Source organism: Haliotis cracherodii, unplaced genomic scaffold (assembly GCF_022045235.1).
Source record: "Haliotis cracherodii isolate W230 unplaced genomic scaffold, xgHalCrac1.p SCAF_27, whole genome shotgun sequence".
Taxonomy (NCBI): Eukaryota; Metazoa; Mollusca; class Gastropoda; order Lepetellida; family Haliotidae; genus Haliotis; species Haliotis cracherodii.
This window is the reverse complement of record NW_027266283.1, coordinates 2857863-2881663: the sequence shown is the minus strand read 5'-3', so window position 1 is coordinate 2881663 and position 23801 is coordinate 2857863. Positions and strand designations below refer to the sequence as shown.

Here is a 23801-nt window from a genome sequence, read left to right as displayed (position 1 = left end):
ACTCTGAAAATGAAAGGTAGGACATGGGGATTGTATTTTACGAAGCTGATACGAAATGTAGGACAATTTTTGTGACGGGAAAGCACAAATCGAGGCACAATAAAAGGGAGGTAACTCCTCATACACTACGTGTGAGAATGCTGAAAGAGATGAATTGGTGGTATAAACTAAATGAGGTTACTTGTCTTTCATAGTAATCAGATATACTTTCATTGTCAGCTTCCAGTATGAGAGAAATACCACCAGTAATACAACAACACACTTATAAACATTTATAGATTTTTTAACCTCGTCGATATGCGAACCAGCAACCACTTGATTTCTAGTCTTTCACGCTACCACCTGTGCTACCCTATTTAATATTTAAGCCTCAGGCCTCAAAGTTTCATAAATAAGTCAACACAAATAAATCCGGTTCCAGGACAGCTTGACACATCACACCAGCTCGGCAATAAGCCTCAGTCCTGCGCTCATAGCACAGTCACGACTCAGTGCGTCTGACCCCTACACTGAAATAGACTCGCCCTGTCAATAATACGACAACAACACACGGGAGACTCACGGTAGAGAAACCTACCGTGTCAAAGGTCAAATAAGGCACAAATATGTTGTTATGATGGTGTATATTCCTTCCTGGACCACCTGTGCATGATCAGCACCTGAATAACGGTATTTACCTTGTGTAAGGTAAGTTTGAATACTCTGCTTCAGTAACGATTATTTGGATACGATGTTCTTCCTTCGCTCGCTCCATTGCCTTGCCACGTGGGCAAAGCCTGTCACCTACCGACATAACAGTACACAATCCTTCGCAGCGGTGTCTGTGTTATATCGAGGTAAATTTGACATCGACGATAGCGATTGAGGTTTATTCATGAAGTGAGGTAATATTAGAAATAGGGTGCTGTCCAGCAGATCAAGCTATCGGCTATCGAGCACACTGCAACACCCAAACTGTTAGCGACAAGAAAACAACGTACACAATGTTGTACATAATTATTACATGATAGTTAAGTGCAAAGTATAGGTCGACCTCAGCGCTGTGAATATGTTCTAACAAATGTCACTTAGAACGGTCATGGATTGTCACTGTGAATACTTGTAATATGCCAGGCATGTCCCATGTGACAGGAACCGGATTTGATCTATCTGTAATATATCTAGGCGTGGTGGAATCACGTGTGTATTTATAAGGCAGTTTGGCATATGCAAATAAAAAACTTCCTCATGTAAACGACACCAGTATAATACAGCTTAACACTCGCCTACCGGAATGTGTACCTCTATTACCTAAGTTACATAACGGTGAATTAGTCGGATTTGAGCTGTTATCCGCCTGTGCCACGACGTGTCAGCTTTCCGCATGTTCCTCGATTAAACGCTCTGGCATAAATAATTACTTTCAGACAATCTTTACCACCGGCGTTTAATCGCAAAGATATCAACGGGACGAATTCCGTGCATAAAAATTCTACCTGGAATTTAATCAGTGTCTGGTGTTCAATCGAGAGATGTGTTTATGCGAGGAAATATGACAATACGCCGAAAGGTCCCAAATGGCGCGGCGCGAGAGTTGCCACTATCACGAGGATTATATGTCGGCTACCAACGAACTATCAATTCTTGTATGAAAAAATAATTTGATCTTTTATTGTGTTGAATGCAGAGTATTTTGAAGGATGACGTCTTGAAACAGCTTGGCTGGTAATAGTGATATCTGGCTTCACCCATCTTAAATTTGTCTTATCATTTTGGGGATACCCGGTGGTGAGGATGGTCGCAAGGTTGCAGAGAGACTGCGGGTCATCGTATGCATAGGTCATTGCTCATGTTATCAACCACTGGTTTCATGACCTTGGCTATAACATTACTGGCTGCAGCATACTCTTTCATGGCAACTGTATTTCTTTTTTTTAGTCAGTTGACGTTGTACGTATTCAGTTTGAAAATATAATACTGCTATATTAAGATGACATACTTTTTGTTTTGTTAGTTGTTTGTTTGCCGCACTCAGCATTATTCCAGCTATATGACGGCGGTCTATAAATAATCTAGTCTGGACCAGACACTCCAGTGACAAATGTTACGAGCATCGATCCACGCATTTGAGCTACGATGACATGCATCAACCAAGTCAGCGAGCCTGGCCACCAGATCCCGTTAGTCGCCTCTTACGACAAGCATAGTCACCTATTACGGCAACTATGGGTTGCTGAAGACCTATTGTACCCCGGATCTTCACGGGTTAAAGGTTCAGATCTACTTCCTGACATTCAAATAAGGATAACCACAAAATATTCTACCTGCACCCATATACACCCGGACAAATGTCAAGCACCGTCTCCATCTTTATTTCCACGTGGATGTCTGAATGGACGCAATACATGAACACGACGTTTGTCCCTGCACCGTGAAGATCCGGGGTAGAATAGGTCTTTAGCAACTCATGCTTGTCGGAAAAGGCGACTATGTTTGTCGTTAGAGGCGACTAACGGGATCGGGTGGTCAGACTGACTCCCAATTGCGTGGACCGATGCTCAGGATATCAATCACTGGATTGTCTGATCCAGAATCGATTATATACTGACCGCCGTCATATGGCTGAAATATTGCTGAGTGCGGCGTTGAACAAAAAACCCAAACAAAACAAGCGTTCCTCGCACACCCTCAGATGTAAATACAGACGAACGGTGAGACAACTCACTAATCCGACGTAACAGTTGCAATGAATGACTTCAGGTTATCGATTTCCGTTCCATCTTTCCATACAGCTGTTGTAAAACCATAAAAAAATTCAAGACACGAATACAGGATTTAGAAAAAATGGCTGCTTGAAAAGGAAATATATTGTAAGCGGAGTTTCATTTTTTCAAGGTGTATAAAGTTATATAATTACATTTAAACAGAGCGCAAACCATTATTTTACACTAGGCATAGAATCGAAGAGTGAGACTGTTTAATATAGATACAATCGTTAAACACGCGTTTTTTAAGTGCGTTTATGCATATATCGCGGAAATTGATACGAGCAGGTAGAAATAGGTATCTGCAGTAACCAGCTGTATGGTTTCAGAACGTGATACGAACACTAGTCTGTATATCTATAGGATATCAGTGAACAGGTGTGATGGCGATCGATACCAACAAATCACGTGCTGTTGAACCAGCAATGAAACAGTAATTGATATTGACCATTCTATTCATTATGTTTTTGTGAAATTGAAAACTTCCTGGGAAGTTCGCCGGTATTCATGACTTGTTTTGTCTGTTTATTTAACGCCGCACTCAAATATGTTCAAGCGACATGACGGCAGTCTGTAATTAATCGAGTCTGGACCAGACATACGATGATATGCATCAAACAAGTCAGCGAGCCTGACCACCCGATCCCTTTAGTCGCCTCTTACGACCAGCATCGGTTGCTGAAGGACAATTCTAACCCGACCATGACGTGGTATATGTTCGTTGTAGTGGTGGGGGCCCGGTGGCCCGGTCGTCTGAGGCGCCGCAATTCGCTGTACAGAGTTGCGTCCCTTGGGCACACCAGAAACTTATGATTGTGGGTTCGAATCCCGGTTAGCCCCGATTAGGTTTGTCAGCACCATACCCGTGCTCGTGGGTTTTACGAAAGTGGCAAACGTCTGAGACCTGCATCACTTCGGGCTTTCCTCCCACATTAAGCTGACACATGATACAACTGTAATACTGTTCAAAGCAGCGTTAAACCCCAACTCACTCACTCAAACACACAAGTGGTATAATTTGTGGAACATCTTTTCTGCTCACCATGACACAGTCAGTGGCAATGTCAATCTCCGTTTCAGGGCGGAAGGGTAGCCTAGCGGTTAATGCGTTCGCTCGTTACGCAGAAGACTCGGGTTCGACGCCAGCCTTGTGTATAATGTTTAAAGCCTATTTCTGTAATTTTGCTGGAATATTGCTAAACACGACGTAAAACCATACTCATTAACTCACGTACTCTCTCGCCGTTCGTCAAGGTATCCTCCCTCGTCAGTCCTTCCGTGTTCCAATCGTTCTTCAGAACTAAGCATAAATAAAGCCCTTTTCGAAAGAAAATGGTACCTATATTTTTTTTTTACAAAACAACCTCGTGTCGCTTAATACATACACAAAACAGTATACTTGTCAATTTGGAAAATTCATTGCGGTGAAGATCACATCTCCCTCAATAATTTACTATTTTACTACTTTATCTACTTTCTTACATTTGACAGACTACTTTCAAATGTGAGTGAGTGAGTGAGTTGGGTTTTACGCCGCTTTTAACAGTATTCCAGTTATATCGCGGCGTGTTAGCTTAATGTGGGAGGAAAGCCCGAAGTGATGCAGGTCTCAGACGTTTTCCGCTTCGGTGAAGCCCACGAGCACGGGTATGATGCTGACAAACCTAGAAACATAATCGGGGCGAACCGGGATTCGAACCCACAATCATAGGTTTCTGGCGTGCCCAAGGGACGCAATTCTGCACAGCCAATTTGCGACTCCTTAGACGACTGGGCCACCTGTGCCCCCTTTCAAATGTACATACAGTAAACTACGGTTATAACGAACTCACAGGAACCATTAATTTTAGTTCGTTATAACCATAGTCCGGTACATGCATATATACAGCATATAAACAGCAAATTGAGACCCCAAATAGTTCGTTGTATCCGTCAGTTCGTTATGAGCGTGTTCGTTATAATATGTTCATCTTGGGGCTCGAACGACCCAGTCACGTTAAACAAAGCAGTCCAATATGCAGTGTTGCATCCCTAAGGCGTGAATGATCGTTGGCTCCAAATCCGGTGCGACCTGATTATGTTTCTGTCAGCATCATACCTGTGTTCCTGGGTTTCACCAAAGTGGAAGACCTGCATCACAGACTGACAGTCATATACTGTTCGACCTGTAAAGATCCGGGGTAGAATAGATCTTCAGCAATCCATGGAGGCCGTAAAAGGCGTCTGTGCTTGTCGTAAGAGGCGACTAACGGGATCGGGCGGTAAGGCTCGCTGACTTTGTTGTCACCGTCATCGTATTTCAAATGCGTGGATCGATGCTCATGATTTCAATCACTGGATTGTCTGATCCGGACTCCATTATTTACAGACCGCCGTTATATGGCTGGAATATTGCCGAGTGCAGCGTTAAACAACAAACAAACAACATGGTTGTGTTACACTATTGTTTTCAGCAGCTGGTGTTCAGTTTCTCCATCATATTGTATAAGGATGTGATCAATAAGAAAATGCAAATGCAATGTACCTATCGATAGCAGGCGCATGTTCCATGGATACGAGATGCGGCGCATAATATATATATATTCAAGCATCCTTGAAATTGATACAGCGTCTGGTGCACAGTAATCGAATACAACGATGTAGGTTTGGACTACAAACGCCATGTTAGCAATTTTATGCAGTATTAAGGTATATAATACAGAGATGGTCCACGAAAGGTCTGACACTTTGTCCATTAGAGAATGAGGTCCAAACGTCGCGGTCCGGTAGACTCGGCTCATTCCGACATCTCCGACTTATTCCGACTTATTCCGATATCCGCAAAATAATAGGCCATTTGTAATGCGAATATTTCCACTCCACACAGGGGCATGCTCAAAGCGCTATTATTACCCCGGTCTATGGATCTTGATGCACTCAACAATCATTCTCCGCTCCCTGGGGAGTATACAACCCAAACTAGAGCTAGAAGGTTAACCATATTGTCATCTCATCCTACCGGGTACCAATTCACTGCTTGGTGAACAGAGGCAAATCACTTGTCTTAAGGAGACGCGTCATGTGTCGCAGTGTGGGGCGGGGCCACTATAAGAAACTCCCAGGAGCCAAGCTGCCGAAACGCGGCCACCCAACAAAAGACTCGCCGCGACTCTATCTTGATCTAACCGAATCGTCACTTTGGGGAAAGGGCTTGACTGCGGGTTAGTTTTAGTGACTGCTCCCTGTTATAGAAGCTTGATATGACGATATTCACCAGTGTGTGTACGCCTTGGGGAAGTGGTATACGGGCTTATATTGTACTGTATACAGAAATGCATATTCATATTTGTCAATGAAACAAGTCATGAGATGATGTTATTAACCTACTGCCTATTGTATTCGTATTTCGAAATAATTCTAGCCTTTTGGGAGGTTTTACTTTTTCCTAGTAAGACCTGGGCCCACTTGCATAAAGCGATCATAGCGCTAAGATGATCTTAAGTCCCATACTTTAACATAATCTTACGATGATTTTAGCGCTAAGATCGATTTGTGCAGGTGGAGCCTGGTGTAAAACGTGCAATGTTCCAAAATAGAAGACAAGACACGGAACCTTTTCACTTTTGTATGACGGGAATCGAACCTGCAACTTCACATAACATGTTGTGCTTTGCTTTTCCTCACTGTATTCCCGCTGAGCCACCGAGGCAGATGGTGATTGTGTGTTCAATTTTTCATGTGAGTAGTTTTGTTTATGTTGCACGTGTTTCTTCTCTCGCACGCTTTGATCTCATTCCGTTTATACCGCGACACACTGTATTGTTTCACTATAAGATATCTCGATTTTTTACTGTTATTTCTTGCATTTAGACGGTTTATATGTGAGATAAAGCACTCCTACGCGGTTATGGTCGAGGATAGTAAGTCCTTGGCAATCGGATATCGGCAATGTAAGACCGGACCCGTGACGATCCGGGGTACAATACGTCTTCAACAACCCATGCTTGCCGTAAAAGGCGACTAACGGGAACGGGTGGTCAGTCAGGCTGACTTGGTTAAAGCATGTCATCGATCCCAATTGCGTGGATCGAAGCTCATGATATCAATCACTGGATTGTCTGGCCCAGACTCGATTATTTACAGACTACCGTCACACAGCAAGAATATTACTGAATGCGGCGTAAAATAACAAACAAACAATGTAAGACCGAGGAGCGAAGCCACTGTTGGATGACACCCGTGAAGATCCGGGGTAGAATAGGTCTTCAGCTACCCATGCTTGCCGTAAAAAGCGACTATGCTTGTCGTAAGAGCCGACAAATGAGATCGGTTGGTCAGGTTCGCTGACTTGGGTGATGCATGTCATCGTATCCCAAATCAATGGATCGATGCTCATGATGTCAGTCGCTAGATTGTCTAATCCAGACTCGATTATTTACAGACCGCCGTCATATACATATATAGCTTGAATATTTCCCAGTGCGGCGTTAAACAGCAAACAAACAAACAAACAAACACGAAGCTCGCCTGGCTGAAGATGTCGTCACAGCTGGTTATGTATAAGTGAGTCAGATCAGAGACTCAGTAGGTCCTCGTCACATATGTAAACTATCCATGACGAAAACAGTATTCAGTCAGACCGGTAATGAGATGGTTGTGAGCTATGAAAGCTTGAGCGCCGTTGTACGAACCGACGTCAGGTTATCTGCCAGTGTGGACACGCACTGCGTGTATCATCTGTCGCTACACGCCTTACCTTTGTTATGCCGTTAACAAAACCTGCTTTTCCTCACATCAAAGGAGTTACCTTAAACATCTAGGAATGTCCGAGGTCAAGGTCAGTGTCAGTTGAAACTTTCAAAAGCTAAACACGTTTTAGCATGTTTAAAATCTGAACATGTTTAGATGATGGGGTGTTGTGTTTAGGTGGACCAGGTGTTTAAGTTGCGAGACAGTAGCTCATTTTTCATGTGTTTAGATTTCAATGCGCTTAGATAGAAAACACCAAATGTGTATTCCGTTTAAGATTGAAACACATTATTGAGCATGTTTAGATCTAAACATGTCTTGTATGTGTTTACATCCTAAACACATCTTTTGACAGTATACACACCTGTCTAGTGCAGTTATGTGTGCGATAGTAAACACTGTAATGCAGGTACATCTATTATTCGTATTACAAGCCGTTGTGTGGCAAGTGAGTGCCTTTGTGCCGTTGTGTGGCGAGTGGGTGCCTTTATGCCGTTGTGTGGCGAGCCAGTGTCGTTGTGGTGCTGTGTGGCGAGTGACGTTGTAGTGTTGTGTGGCGAGTGAGTGCCTTTGTGCCGTTGTGTGGCGAGTGAGTGCCTTTGTGCCGTTGTTTTGCGAGTGAGTGCCTTTGTGCCGTTGTGTGGTGAGCCAGTGTCGTTGTGGTGTATTGTGGCGAGTGAGTACCGTTGAGGCGTTGTGTGGCGAGCGAGTGCCTTTGTGGTGTTGTGTGGCGAGTGAGTGCCGTTGTGGTGTTGTGTGGCGAGTGAGTGCCGTTATGGTGTTGTATGGCGAGTGAGTGTCGTTGTGGTGTTGTGTGGCGAGTGAGTGTCCTTGTGGTGTGTGTGGCGAGTGAGTGTCGTTGTGGTGTTGTGTGGCGAGTGAGTGTCGTTGTGGTGTTGTGTGGCGAGTGAGTGTCGTTGTGGTGTTGTGTGGCGAGTGAGGGCCGTTGTGTTGTGTGGCGAGTGAGTGCCGTTGTGGTGTTGTGTGGCGAGTGAGTGCCGTTGTGATGTTGTGTGGCGAGTGAGTGCCGTTGTGGTGTTGTGTGGCGAGTGAGTGCCGTTGTGGTGTTGTGTGGCGAGTGAGTATCGTTGTGGTGTTGTGTGGCGAGTGAGTGTCGTTGTGGTGTTGTGTGGCGAGTGAGTGTCGTTGTGGTGTTATGTGGTAAGTGAGTGCCGTTGTGGTGTTGTGTGGCGAGTGAGTACCGTTGTGGTGTTGTTCGACGAGTGAGTCCCTTTTTAGCTTTGTGAGACGATTTAGTACCGGGCTCCGAACCCGGGCCTCAGGTGTGACGAGCGAACGTTTTAAGCAGGAGCGCTATTCGGGAAACGGTAGAGAACCCCTATATATCCTGCACTGTATAATTGTTTCAGCTTTAAATCATGTACTACTGTTATCGTTCTGTTCTGCAAAGCTTTTAACACCTGTATTACACATACCACAAGCGTCTATATTGCTGTGCCATCTGGCAATAACGTATTAGCTGTGTCGGGTACTGCCCGTATGTTTGTGTATCTGAACTCCCCCGGGAGGAAAACTGAACACAGCATCATTCAACAACTACATATCATCCCGTGTTACCTCGTTAGGTGAATGCCTATCGACATCACTTTACATGTTGATGTTGTAGCTTAGGGCCACATGTTGGCAAGCTATTCTCCTTAAACTGCTGGTATGAGTATTATAGTCACACAAACTGTCATTTGTGTTCATGGTCACACAGACTAAGGGTTTAAGTTCAGTGAGTCCGATATTTACGCTTTACATCATCAATGTCCACGTTTTCATTCCGGAACACATGAAGGTAATACTTTTCTTATGTATATGAATGACATATTTCAGTGTAAAATATTGTGGAATTTATAAAAAAATAAAGTTTTATCAACAAGTCAAAATAGCACCTATTAATTTCAAGCATGTTACTGGTTCTCATTTAACGCATAGATCTAGAGGAATCTCGGGACTAGAATAGACAATGACAGTTATTTAGCCAATCCTTGGCCACATCTTTAGATACCTTAGCCGCGGTGGCTAATTTTTGTATTGCTCCTATACCGTTCCAATATCCTCGTGGGCTATAGTAAATTTTATCCATTATTAATCTATATTGATGTTTCTTTTTATACGAATCATGACGATCGTTGAATTGCATCTTCATCATTTTTGCATAAAAAAATCCCCCTGTAGTAGTGGTATAGGTATCTAAATCTGGCTCCAGTGGAAGTGGTCCAGAACTGTCATTAGCTATACTACATAATATATATGTATACATAATACGTATACTATCTCATATTTATCAAAAAGCGACATAAAATGTGGATCGGATGGTTACAATGTCTCTTCTGACTGCGTATCCCCGCGTGGCGTTGATAGTTACTCATGCTACCATTGACTTTGGTTTTGTCCTGACTCGATGGTGTCCACGTGGCAAGGAATGCCCCAACACTTACTCTGTGAGTTCCTGTGACTGGCGACATCTCGTGGCAGTCGTCCTGGCCGCTGCTGGAACATGATTCAGTGAAATAGAAGCCGGACTACTCATAGACCACACAGCCAACATCATCAACATGTGTTGCTGTGCACTTTGTAATCAATAACGACTGACTGATTGGGACGTTTTGAACTCTGTTGTCTCCCTGACTCAGCCAAAAAATTGGTGTATTGACGTTTCATTTGGTGCACATACATTAAACATTGTCCTGTAATCTCATGCATTGCATATTCATTTAATATTATTTTCTGTTATGTTTGCATTGTGCAACATGTGACAATACTTCTATTTTACCCAACAATATATCTAGTTCGATAAATATTTGTCAGGCAATTTGGTTGCCATGATGGCCACGGTTGCCTTGACGTTTACGACTTAGGATTTTGTTGAAATTAGATATTTATTTTATCTACAGCTACAGCTACAGCTACAAAGTCAGACCACCCCAGGATGTGTTTCATGCTTATCCATTATTTGTATAATATATTTTTATATATCGGGGGCGGTCGGGTAGCTAAGTGATTAAAGCCTTCGCTCGTCACGCCGAAGTCCCGGGTTCGATTCCCGACATGGGTACAATGTGTGAACCCCATTTTTGGTGTCCCCCGCCGTGATATTGCTGGAATATTGCTAAAAGCAGCGTGAAACCATACTCACTCACTCACTCACTCACTCATTTTATATATCTGAACACAGGATGAGAAGGTAAAGTGCGAGCCTACGTCAACAATGATGGGCGCGAAGGACTCTCTGCGGCTCCTATGGACTCGGATGAAGAAGAAGAAGATAATCTCGGAGCACGACCACAGCACGGAGTTGAAGCGATGTCTCACCACCACCCACCTGACCTTCATGGGCGTGGGCTGCACGGTGGGGGTGGGCATATATGTACTGGTGGGCGTGGCAGCAAAGGAATATGCAGGTGGGACGGTTTTTCGTTTAGGTCAGCATATCGTTGGTAATGGCTATACCTACCGGCTTTGTGGCTCTGATGTTATGTGATGTTAGCTTAATTTGATAATGCCATCTTAGTCTGCGTGCCAACACATACATGTATAAACTGCTGTTTAGACTTCTAAATAGAGGCGACAACATACTTTCTATTGTACGATTCCGTCTATGTCATAAGCATGTGTTTATGAATCACTATCAACTAGTGATGTTAGGCGTTCGTTAATTGGGGGGCGTATCCTGTCCCTCAGGAGGCACCCGTCACTAACACATGCAAAGGCAAGTCAATTTTTCTGAAGCAACATATATCAGGTCATGCAACTGCCTGAGGCGTATGTTAAACGTCTTCGCCAAACTCCTTTCTTTTGATCGGGCCAATCCGAGCAGAAATTCTGCATCTCTTCTGGCGTTACCCCCACATCAAGATGACACGCTGTGGTGTAACTGAAATAATGTTCACAGATCATTTATGTGTCAGGGGAGCCCTGAGTCATGCAGATGTTAGACGTTTACCCACACCAAGGAGTTGTCATTATCCCGGACCATCATCCAGGCACAGTTAGGGGATATAACCGCATCCTTGGGTCTTCCTTTGGTTATCCTTGGGTCATCCATGGATCATCCTTGGGTCATCCTTGGATCATTCTTGGGTCACCCTTGGGTCATTCTTGGGTCATCCTTGGGTCATCCATTGATAATCCTTTGGTCATCCTTTGGTCACCGTTGGGTCACCCTTGGGTAATTCTTGGGGTCATCTCTGGGTCATCATTTGGTCCTCCTTGGGTCATCTTTAGGTCATCTCTTACCGCACAATCCCATCATCATTCACAGCTCTTTCGATATGCCATGTTTACTTCATCAGAAACCAGAACAGTAATTTAATTTATTCATTTTCCAAATATCACGATCAACGCTCAAATCGTTCTACTAATCAGTTACAATTAAACTGCTCACAGATTGTCGATCCCACTGTCCATGCACCAAGAGTACTTCCACGTGACTGTACTGTTAGCATACAATAACACTTCTAGTTGTTCCTAAGTTAATTAAATTCTCCATCCATCTGCAATATTGGTGAAAATTGTAAAGTATTTATTAACGCGAAAACCATGACACTGTTGAGTGTTGTTGAAATACGGACAATTACTGTGCGTGTAACATCCAATTAGCTTGTACAGTGGAATGGAGTTTGTTTATGTTTGTGTTTGATGATTTTACAATTATCTGTACAGTTTATATGACTCACGAACTGAACACTATGTCTTCTTTATCACCAGGACCTGGTGTGCTACTGTCCTTCCTCATGGCCGGCATAGTAACTGTCATAAACGCCATTTGCTTCGCGGAGTTCGGCGCAAGGATACCCAAGACTGGCGCCACATACACCTACGTGTATGAGAGTGCATGTGAACTGCTCGCCTTCCTTGTCGGCTGGATAACTCTTGTGGGTAGGTGAGTGAGTGAATGAGTGAGTGTAGTTTTACGCCACTTTTAGCAATATTCCAGCAATATCACAGCGGGGGACACCAGAAATGGGCTTCACACATTGTACCTATGTTTGGAATCGAACGCGGGTCTTCGGCGTGACGGGCGGACGCTTTTACCTCTAGGCTACCCCACCGCCCCCTTGTGGGTAGGTCCATACACGTATGTGTATAGCATGCTCTCAGGTTTGGGGTCGAAGCAGGGGTGGTGGGGATGACCAGTGCAGAGTTACGTCCCTTAGAAACGCCAGAAACCGAATTCCGAACTGCCCAAATTAGTATGTCGACTCCATGTCCGATCTCGTGGGTTTCATCGGTTGTGGACGTAACTTATAATTTGGAGACTGTTCAAAGCGGCATTAAACCAAGATCTCGTAGATGCCGTGACATATTGTACATGTGGTGTCGTCCTGTCAAGTCCTGAACGATGACACTCTGAAACACATGCAGTAAACGCGACTCAAACCTGACGTGGAGCTCAAGCAATGGAACTGTGAACTGTTATGAAATGTGCATTGTACCGAAACTTATTGGTGATCAGTGGCTCACTTCACATACATTTTTAAACACATCACACGTCAGTCAAGCGTCGATGTGCAATGAAATTTCCCATACTCTCATATTCAAGTTATTTTTTTCTTTTTGTCAGACCACATGAAATATCACAGCTGGTGTTAATACTTTATCATAATAATAAAAACATATATTTTATGTCAAATGGTAACAGCGGCTTTCACAAACGCTTATCGATTGTGCCTTGAGGTATGGAACGACCGATAGATAAGCCTGCTTCAATAGTGTTGTTCTGATAAAGCGGTGGCTCGTTTTGCCGGCTGGGCTCTCTTGCGCACATTGGTATCTTGTGTGAAGCCAAAAATATGGTGGACCGTAGTATATTATTAAAACACCATAAAAAAACTTACTCGCAAAAGGTGTTTGTCCGTCATACGCCAAAACGTCGCACTCAGGAATATTCCTGGGTCGGTCGGGTAGCCTTGTGGTTAAAGCGTTCGCTCGTCATGCCGAAGACCTGGGTTCGATTCCCGACATGGGTACAATGTGTGAAGCCCATTTCTGATGTCCCCCGCCGTGATTTTTCTGGAATATTGCTAAAGCGGCGTAAGACCATACTCACTGACTCACTCCGCAATATTCCAGCTACATAAGTCAAACCAGTGATTGATCTAATGAGCAACGCCCTACGTAGTCTGACCAGCGTTTCAACTTATTTGCCTTTTACAACAACATTGCTTGCTGGAGATCAATTCTTCCCCGACCCGTGAAGATCCGGGGTAGAATTGGTCTTTAGCAACCCATGCTTGCAGTAACAGGCGACTATGCTCGTCGTAAGAGGCGACTGACGGGATCAGGTGGTCAGGCTCGCTGACGTGGTTGATGCAAGTCATCGTAACCAAATTGCGTAGATCGATGCTCATGGTATCAATCACTGGATGGCCTGGTCAAGACTCGATTAGTTACAGACCGCCGTCATATAGCTGGAATATTGCTGAGTGCGGCGTTAGACAACAAACAAACATTTCTTTTTTTCTGACGAAACAGCATATATATAGTCACTGTGTTGTCTTCTTCTAGGTTTTCTCACAAGTGGCGCCATTGCAGCTAGAGCCTGGAGCGGTTATCTCGACTCGCTCTTCAACAACTACATCCACGAAACCACAGACCACTACCTTGGCAAGGTCACACTCGGGCCGCCATTTAGCGAAAATCTGGACTTCCTGGCATGCGCATACGAGATTGTGGTGATAATAATTATCTCCCTTGGTGTCCAAGCTTCCGCTTTCATCAGCACAGTGTTGGCGTGTGTGTCAGTGTGTGTTCTGCTGTTTGTCACCGTTATGGGGTTGGTTGTAGGCGACTACAGCAACATCATCAACACTGAACATGGAGGATTCTTGCCGTTTGGCATCGGTGGTGTGATGGCAGGGACTGCAGCATGTTTCTACGCATTTCAGGGATTCGACATTATTTGCATGTCAGCTGAAGAGTGCAAGACTCCGGGAAAATCCATCCCAAGAGCAATATTCTCAGAATTACTTATTGTAACACTGCTATACATAGGATCGTCCTGCGGCCTCATCCTCCTTGTGCCCTACTCACAAATTGACACCCGGGCTCCACTTCCGTCCGCATTCGTCTACAAGCACCTCGAGTGGGCGAAATACGTCGTCAGCATAGGCCCAACTCTAGGCATCAGTAATCTAAATATCTTGAACTTATATAACCTATCAAGACATGTATACTGCATGAGCAGTGACGGACTGTTCTTGAAGGCCTTCCTCAGTGTGAACAGGACTACCAAGGTTCCAGTCAGGGCAGCCGTGGTCATGGGTCTCCTTGTGTCTGTATTTGCCCTTCTCTTCGACATTTCCAACCTTGTCAGCTTTAACGTTATATCTATATTTCTAAGTTTTGTTATATCAAACGGTATTCTGTTACTCAGTAGACGCGAGGAACCGAGTTCAAGTTCAGTAAATGAAGAGAATGGAAATATTAAAATGGACGAACGCTCCCTTCTGTCCAGTGATGGACCACGAAGGGAACCTCGATCAGGTTTCAGAGGTTTGGCGGACAGGATAGGATTGCAGAATTTGGTGTATCTTGTAGTGTTCACGTCTCTGGGTCTTGGATTACAGCTTGTTGGTGGTATTGACGATCTCCTGAACAGGAACGTGTTGGCGTTTGTTTGTTTAGGACTTCTTCTAGGGTTACTGATTTTCTTATCGGTGCTAATGGCGACACAAACAGGGTCGGCGAAACACAACGGCTTCAGCGTAAGTACTTCACACGATTGAATTCAGTACAAATGTCCTCCGTTTTGACCATGTTCTGCTTTATATATATCGGGGTTGTCATCATAGTACGTGACCCGTGAAGATCCGGAGTAGAATAGGTCTTCAACAACCCATGCTTGTCGTAAAAGGCGACTATGCTTGTCGTAAGAGGCGACTAACGGGATAGGGTGGTCAGGCTCGCTGACTTGGTTGATGCATGTCACCGATCCCAATTGCGTGGATCGATGCTCAGGATATCCATCTCTGGATTGTCTGGTCCAGACTCGATTATTTACAGACCGCCGTAATATAGCTTGAATATTTATGAGTGCAGCGTTAAACCAACCAACCAATAACGTATGTTTGGATAAGGACGTATAGGAAAATGTACATAGCCCTTGAAAACTAGATTATATTTGATGTTGGTTTCTCCTATCTTTGTATACCATATTGTTTGAAGTTTTGAAGTGCTGCCTTTTAAATTAACATCAGAGAAGAGCAGTTTGTCAGATTATTGCCCCAAACTGAATCTCGAGTTAATTACATGTCTTTATGATTAATTATATTGACGCGGTACCTGTGAAGATCAGACTTAGAATAGATCTTTTGTAACCCAGACAACCCATGATTACAATACACGTGTTTCACCAAAGCGGTAAACGTCAACGGCCTGCGTCACTGCGTCACTGGTGTCAAGACCCGCGTCACTGCGCATACGTCACTGCTGACCTGACCTACGCCACTGGCGACTTGAACGTCGTCAATGCGCATGTGTCACAGGTGACCAGACCCACGTAACTGCATCACTGCTGTCCTCAATCTACTCAGTCACTCACTCTACAATATTCTTTTAACAGATGCCGCTGGTGCCGTATCTTCCAATACTCTCCATCGTCATCAACGTCGTGCTATTGGTAGCGGCGGCTGACGTCACGGGGGTCGTTGGGTACACCATCCTTGTGACTTTGGGTATGTCAATAACAAAATTTGAAACATCATTTGTGTAGGAGATATGCCACGTGTGTGCCCAAATCTGCTGGTATTCCTGAGGATATTAGTTTGATACGCGAGAATTACATTGACTTGAGCATCAACTTGTCCCGTGAAGATTCAAGCTTAGAATTGGTCTTCAGCAACCCATACTTGTCGTAAGGGGTCGGGGGGTCAGGCTGGCAGACGTGGTTGATGCATGTCACCACCAGAGTGATACAGGGGCTCATCACTACAGGCTTACTTGCCACATCAATTTGATGTTAATGAAATACTGTTCAAAGCAGCGTTCAACCCAACTCACTCACTCGCATTAAGTTAGGTGAGGTGAAATGGGGTTTATGAGAGAGAGAGAGAGAGAGAGAGAGAGAGAGAGAGAGAGGAGAGAGAGAGAGAGAGAGAGAGAGAGAGAGAGTTTCCCCCCTAATGTCGAGCGCCAGACATGGTAACAAAACAAGTACCATCTTTTAACGTCTTTTGGTATGACGCGACCGGGGATACACTTGTACAAGTATCCGATACAAAAGGACTGGGACTATATAGACGCTATATCTCTTTGGAGCCATGGCCCTGATCTCATACAATGTTTAATCTATCGGCAATATTGTCACTATTACAATAGCGCGAAACCCATGTGAGAGCATGGCAAGAGCTCCGACGTCAGGTTTGTTTTTGAGTGGGAGATTGACTTGTGATATAATCTCTCTTCAGGTTTTGGAATATATGTCGCGTTAGTTCTGTTCCCAAAGACATCGAGCGACCAGAACTTCCCCTCCAGCATCGTTGAAGGTAAGCGAGAGGAGGAGACGTCGTTGATGAACGCTCAGGACGACGACTACGACGACTACGACTAATGTAACTGCTTGTCATCGCGGTGTGAGTATGGGTTTGAATTCCGCTGCATGATGCATGAACGTACCAATCAAGTGCTAGGTTCAAAGGCATATTTCCACTGCATGCATGCACGAAAGATGTACTAAGCACCTCCGGGGCATTAATCCACTGCATGCATAAAGATGTACTAACCACCTCCGGGGCATTAATCCACTGCATGCATGAAGGATGTACTTACCTACTCCGGGGCATAAATCCACTGCATGCACGAAGGATGTACTAACCACCTCCGGGGCATAAATCCACTGCATGCACGAAGGATGTACTAACTAACTCCGGGGCATAAATCCACTGCATGCATGAAGGATGTACTTACCTACTCCGGGGCATAAATCCACTGCATGCATGAAGGATGTACTAACCAATTCCTGGGCATAAATCCACTGCATGCACGAAGGATGTACTAACTAACTCCGGGGCATAAATCCACTGCATGCACGAAGGATGTACTAACCAATTCCTGGGCATAAATCCACTGCATGCACGAAGGATGTACTAACCTACTTCAGGACATAAATCCACTGCATGCATGAAGGATGTACTAACCACCTCCGGGGCATTAATCCACTGCATGCATGAAGGATGTACTTACCTACTCCGGGGCATAAATCCACTGCATGCATGAAGGATGTACTAACCAATTCCTGGGCATAAATCCACTGCATGCACGAAGGATGTACTAACTAACTCCGGGGCATAAATCCACTGCATGCACGAAGGATGTACTAACCAATTCCTGGGCATAAATCCACTGCATGCACGAAGGATGTACTAACCTACTTCAGGACATAAATCCACTGCATGCACGAAGGATGTACTAACCACCTCCGGGGCATTAATCCACTGCATGCATGAAGGATGTACTTACCTACTCCGGGGCATAAATCCACTGCATGCATGAAGGATGTACTAACCAATTCCTGGGCATAAATCCACTGCATGCACGAAGGATGTACTAACTAACTCCGGGGCATAAATCCACTGCATGCACGAAGGATGTACTAACCAATTCCTGGACATAAATCCACTGCATGCACAAAGGATGTACTAACCTACTTCAGGACATAAATCCACTGCATGCATGAAGGATGTACTAACCAACTCCGGGGCATAAATCCACTGCATGCATGAAGGATGTACTAACCTACTTCAGGACATAAATCCACTGCATGCATGAAGGATGTACTAACCAACTCCGGGGCATAAATCCACTGCATGCATGAAGGATGTACTAACCTACTTCAGGACATAAATCCACTGCATGCATGAAGGATGTACTAACCAACTCCGGGGCATAAATCCACTGCATGCACGAAGGATGTACTAACCAACTCATGGGCATAAATCCACTGCATGCATGAAGGATGTACTAACCAACTCATGGGCATAAATCCACTGCATGCATGAAGGATGTACTAACTAACTCCGGGGCATAAATCAATTGCATGCACGAAGGATGTACTAACCAACTCCGGGGCATAAATCCACTGCATGCACGCACGCGTATTAACCTACACCGCGGAACAATGATTTAGTAGCCGAATGACTGACTCTTATTTTGTTTTTGAAACTCTTTTGTTTGCTGTTTGCGCAGCAGTGAGCAATATTACAACCCTTTCAGTGCGGCTTGAGATGTTTGATGGCAGGATCGTACAATAACCACCCGATCCCCCGTACAGTGACCACCCGATGCCCCGTACAATGACCACCCGATCCCCGGTACAATGACCACCCGATCCCCCGTACAATGACCACCCGATCCCCCTTACAAAGACCACCCGATCCACCTTACAATGACCACCCGATCAACCTTACAATGACCACCCGATCCCCCGTACAATGACCACCCGATCCCCCGTACAATGACCACCCGATCCCCCGTACAATAATCACCCGATTCCCGGTACAGTGACGACCCGATCCCCCGTACAATGACCACCCAATCCACCTTACGATTGCCACACGACCCCCCTTACAATGACCACCCAATCCATCTTACGATTGCCACACGATCCCCCTTACAATGACCACCCAATCCACCTTACGACTGCCACACGATCCCCCGTACAATGACCACCCGATCCACCTTACGATGGCCGCACGATCCACCTAACAATAATCACCCGATTCCCGGTACAGTGACGACCCGATCCCCCTTACAATGACCACCCAATCCACCTTACGATTGCCACACGATCCCCCTTACAATGACCACCCAATCCACCTTACGATTGCCACACGATCCCCCTTACAATGACCACCCGATCCACCTTACAATTGCCACACGATCCCCCGTACGATGACCACCCGATCCACCTTACGATGGCCACCCGATCCACCTTACAATGACCACCCGATCCCTGTACAGTGACCATCCGATCCCCGGTACAGTGACCACCCGACCCCCCCGTACTATGACCATCCGATCCCCCGTACTATGACCACCCGATCCCCGGTAATATGACCACCCGATCTACCTCACTATGACCACCCGATCCCCGGTACAGTGACCACCGGAACCACCTTACGATGGCCACCCGATCCCCCGTACAATGACCACCCGATCCACCTTACAATGACCACCCGATCCCCGGTACAATGACCACCCGATCCACCTTACAATGACCACCCAATCCACCTTACAATGACCACCCGACTAACCTTACAATGGCCACCCGATCCACCTTACAATGACCACCCGATCCCCCGTACAATGACCGCCAAATCCACCTTACAATTGCCACCCGATCGCCTGTACAATGACCTCCCGATCCACCTTACGATTGCCACCCGATCCCCCGTACAATGACCACCCGATCCACCTTACGATTGCCACCCGATCGCCGGTACAATGACCTCCCGATCCACCTTACAATGGCCAGCCGATCCACCTTACAATGACCACCCGACTAACCTTACAATGGCCACCCGATCCACCTTACAATGACCACCCGATCCACCTTACAATGACCACCCAATCCACCTTACAATTGCCACCCGATCCCCCGTACATTGACCACCCGATCCACCTTACGATTGCCACCCGATCGCCCGTACAATGACCTCCCGATCCACCGTACAATGGCCACCCGATCCACCGTACAATCACTCACTCACTGACTTACCTACGGATTCGAATGCACAACGACATTCCGTTTTCGTTAACGATCCTCAATATTTAACCACAGAATAAACATTTTTCATTTAACTCGGTATATGTCTGTTTGGTATTTATCGACGAGTTTGCAACAGTTCAAACAACCAGTTCGATATATGATTATGGCAGCATCATCACCGCGTTCGTGGGTTGCTAAGACATTCATCATTTGAGACACATGTGACATAATCTGAAACATATTTCATTGCGGTGTTAAGTGAAACATACTCACTCACGCGTAAAATACAATACTGAATCTCTCGTTCGAAGACTTTTTTTTCTCTGAAACCCATGTAGTAAACGCCACTGATATCTGATGCGCTGCTCATGCAATGTTACTGTTAATGTGCTGAAACTGTACTGAATGTCTGCTCTGTTTGTTTGTTTGTTTGTTGTTTAACGCTGCACTCGGCAATATTCCAGCTATATCACGGCGGTCTGTAAATAATCAAGTCTGGACCAGACAATCCAGTGATTGATATCATGAGCATAGATCCACGCAATTGGGATCGATGACATGCTTCAATCAAGTCAGCGAGTCTGACCACTCGATCCCGTTAGTCGCCTTTTACGACAAGCATGGGTTGTAATATATACCATTTGATCGCTATCACGCTGGTCAGTTGTCGTTATATTTAGTCTCACGGACAAATCATGTATCTTATCAGCTATCTAGTCTTCTGGTGAGACCGTCTCCGTGGTCTAGTGGTAGAGCGTCCGCCCGGAGAGCGGAAGGTCCGGGGTTCGATCCCCGGCCGCGTCATACCAAAAGACGTTAAAAGATGGTACTTGTTGTTACCCTGTCTGGCGCTCGGCATTAAGGGGATAAAACAATGACTGGTCGGCTCGGAGTCAGTATACTGTGTCTGAGGGGGATATTCGTGTTAAACTGCGGCATGGTATCTCAGTGAGCTAGCACTATAAATCGGCATCAGTCCGGACTAGTACAAGCAGCCACACGCTATATAAGTGCAATAATCTTGGACGCGACGTTAAACCCCAGTTCAACTCGCCTAGTCTTCTGTTTAAAGGGCGGTCGGGTAGCCTTGTGGTTAAAGCGTTTGCTCTTCATGCCGAAGACCCGGGTTCGATTCCCGACATGGGTACAATGTGTGAAGCTCATTTCTGGTGTCCCCCGCTGTAATATTGCTAAAAGCGGCGTAAAACCGTACTCACTCACGTCTGTTGAACAAGACTGTTATCAAATGTCAGTATTTCACGTTTTCAGATTGGATCTGGACTGGCAGAAAGCCGCGGGAACATATCATGTGACTGATTCTCCCGGGGAATATTCAGTCTTGAGGGAATGGTGCTAAAGTTATTGTCGTCATCATGCTTTGCCAAGGAGTATGAACTGTACAAGGCTGTTGTGTGTTTGTTTGTTGTTTAACGCCATACTCAGCATTATTCCAGCTATACAATGGCGGCCTGTGAATATTCGTATCTGGACCACTAAAGCGCTCGGGACAGTGGGACTATATCAAATTTTAAAACACGGCATTATTATCTCCAAAATGTTATGAACAACGTTCCACGCCGTCGAGGTAGATGACAAGAAATCAACCAAGTCACTGACCTTTTCTTACTCGAATCTCAAGCGATGCTACCCTCTCTTCAGAAAAAAAGGGGCTAAAGAGGACTGGTTAGCTCGGAGTCCAAGCGTCACCCGAGCACCCGTTATGCCTAGTGGGGACGAGATCTTGAAGGACATGCTGTGTCTCGGCTATGAAAAGAGTTATCCACTAATATCTACCCCGTCCTGTTCACCCTTGCGGTCATCATTGTCAATTTATCAGAATGTCTCGTCACAATAATGCTGTCGATGTGACGTCCTCTTTTAACTTGCCAATCAGATGTGGCAGCAATATTGTCGATGTGACGTCCTCTTTTAACTTGCCATCACATGTGGCTGCAATATTGTCGATGTGACGTCCTCTTTTAACTTGCCAATCGGATGGGCAGCAAGATTGTCGATGTGACGTCCACTTTTAACTTCCAATCAGATGTGGCAGCTATATTGTCGATGTGACGTCCACTTTTAACTTCCAATCAGATGTGGCAACAATATTGTCGATGTGACGTCCACTTTTACCTTGCCAATCACATGGGCAGCAATATTTTCGATGTGACGCACACTTTTAATAATTTGCAATCACATGTGTCAGCAATAGTATCGACGTGACGTCCACGTTTATCTTGCCAATCAGACTTGGCAGCAATACTGTCAATGTGACGTCCACTTTTATCTTGCCATCACATGTGGCAGCAATATTGTCGATGTGACGTCCACTTTTAACTTGCCAATCAGATGGGGCAGCAATATTATCAAAGTCACGTACAAATTAAGCTCGCACTCTTAATATCTTCGCTTACAAATGTAACGAATCTCCTCAATGGCCATCGTTTCATCCCAGTAATCGACATTCACGAAGCGACCACTGCACTGCGACTATTACTGGCCGATGTTAAAGTTGACAAGTATGGACAGGTTTAGTGCTGATTTCGTTTTGTTTTGTGAAGCAGGATCATGTGAACCCATCATGTAAAACGCTATTCTTGACAATTGTAACAATAAATTATTTCTTTCATTATCAAATGAGTTAGTTCCTTACTTATATCTAGGGCGATTCCCTGTGCAGAGTTGCGTCCCTTGGGCCAGAAACCTATGATTGTGGGTTCGAATCCAGGTTAGACCCGATTATGTTTCTAGGTTTGTCAGCACCATACCCGTACTCGTGGATTTTACCGAAGTGGTAAACGTCTGAGACCTGCATCACTTCGGGCTTTCCTTCCAGAATAAGCTGACACGCCGTGATATAACTGGAATACTGTTAAAAGCGGTGTTAAACCCAACTCACTCACTCTCACTCACATTACTTTTATCAAATCAGTTTGTAAAGTTCTACGACATGACGTCTTCCAATCAAAAAGAAGTGTAAACAATGAAATCTGATGAGTTCAGGCCCTGTTATCCAAGGAATGCGTCCATACATAATAACAAGAACATTACTACGTACCGGGATTCGTACATATACAATACCAGGAAAAGCTTTACGTACCGTGTTTTTCACCCAATCATAATAACAAGAACATCCATACTTAGCGTGGTTCGTCCATCTATACTCAACAACAAAAGTTCCTGCGACACCAATATTTAAGTGTATTTTTCAAACAAGTAAAGTTTGGTTTTCAATATTGTAGTACACGTATGGAATTAAGTCACAAAAACGCAACTGCTACAGAAAAGTCATATAAAAAAAAGAAACACTATCTACCGTGGTTCGTCCATTTATATTTCAAAGAACATCACTTCGTACTGTGTTTTTTGTCCATTAAGTTAACGATAACCTCACTATGTACTGTGTTTTGTCCATTAATGATAAGAAGAACATCACTATGTACTGAGGTTTGTCCGTTAAGATAACGAGAACATCACTACGTATTGTGGTCCGTCCATTTATAATAACAGAAACATCACTATGTACTGTGGTTCGTCCATTTATATATAAAAGAACATCACTTCGCACTGTGGTTTGTCCATTGATAACAACAAGAAGATAACTACGAACTGTG

General features: G+C 44.8%; 1 protein-coding gene across 5 annotated transcripts; it reads left to right on the top strand.

Annotated features, from left to right (window-relative positions):
• Positions 1–530: 530 nt before the first annotated feature.
• LOC139473251 (cationic amino acid transporter 4-like) lies at positions 531–22807 on the top strand. Of its 5 annotated transcripts, none has more exons than XM_071255784.1 (7): positions 531–682; positions 10657–10882; positions 12189–12359; positions 13989–15187; positions 16045–16156; positions 16889–17053; positions 21457–22807. In XM_071255784.1, the coding sequence occupies exons 2-6, from the start codon at positions 10690–10692 to the stop codon at positions 17029–17031; spliced, it is 1818 nt and encodes a 605-aa protein (XP_071111885.1). In that variant the 5' UTR covers positions 531–682; positions 10657–10689; the 3' UTR covers positions 17032–17053; positions 21457–22807. The 5 variants fall into 5 exon arrangements, with proteins under 5 accessions (XP_071111885.1, XP_071111887.1, XP_071111884.1 ...); XM_071255786.1 differs by having other exon boundaries at positions 531–687; positions 16889–16966; XM_071255783.1 differs by having other exon boundaries at positions 531–687.
• Positions 22808–23801: the final 994 nt, after the last annotated feature.

Coding starts and splice junctions, on each gene's coding strand:
- LOC139473251 (XM_071255784.1), top strand. CDS start 10,690: ATGATGGGCGCGAAGGACTCTCTGCGGCTCCTATGGACTCGGATGAAG. Junction 10,883..12,188: donor GGCAGCAAAGGAATATGCAG/GTGGGACGGTTT, acceptor CTTTATCACCAG/GACCTGGTGTGCTACTGTCC. Junction 15,188..16,044: donor CGAAACACAACGGCTTCAGC/GTAAGTACTTCA, acceptor TTCTTTTAACAG/ATGCCGCTGGTGCCGTATCT.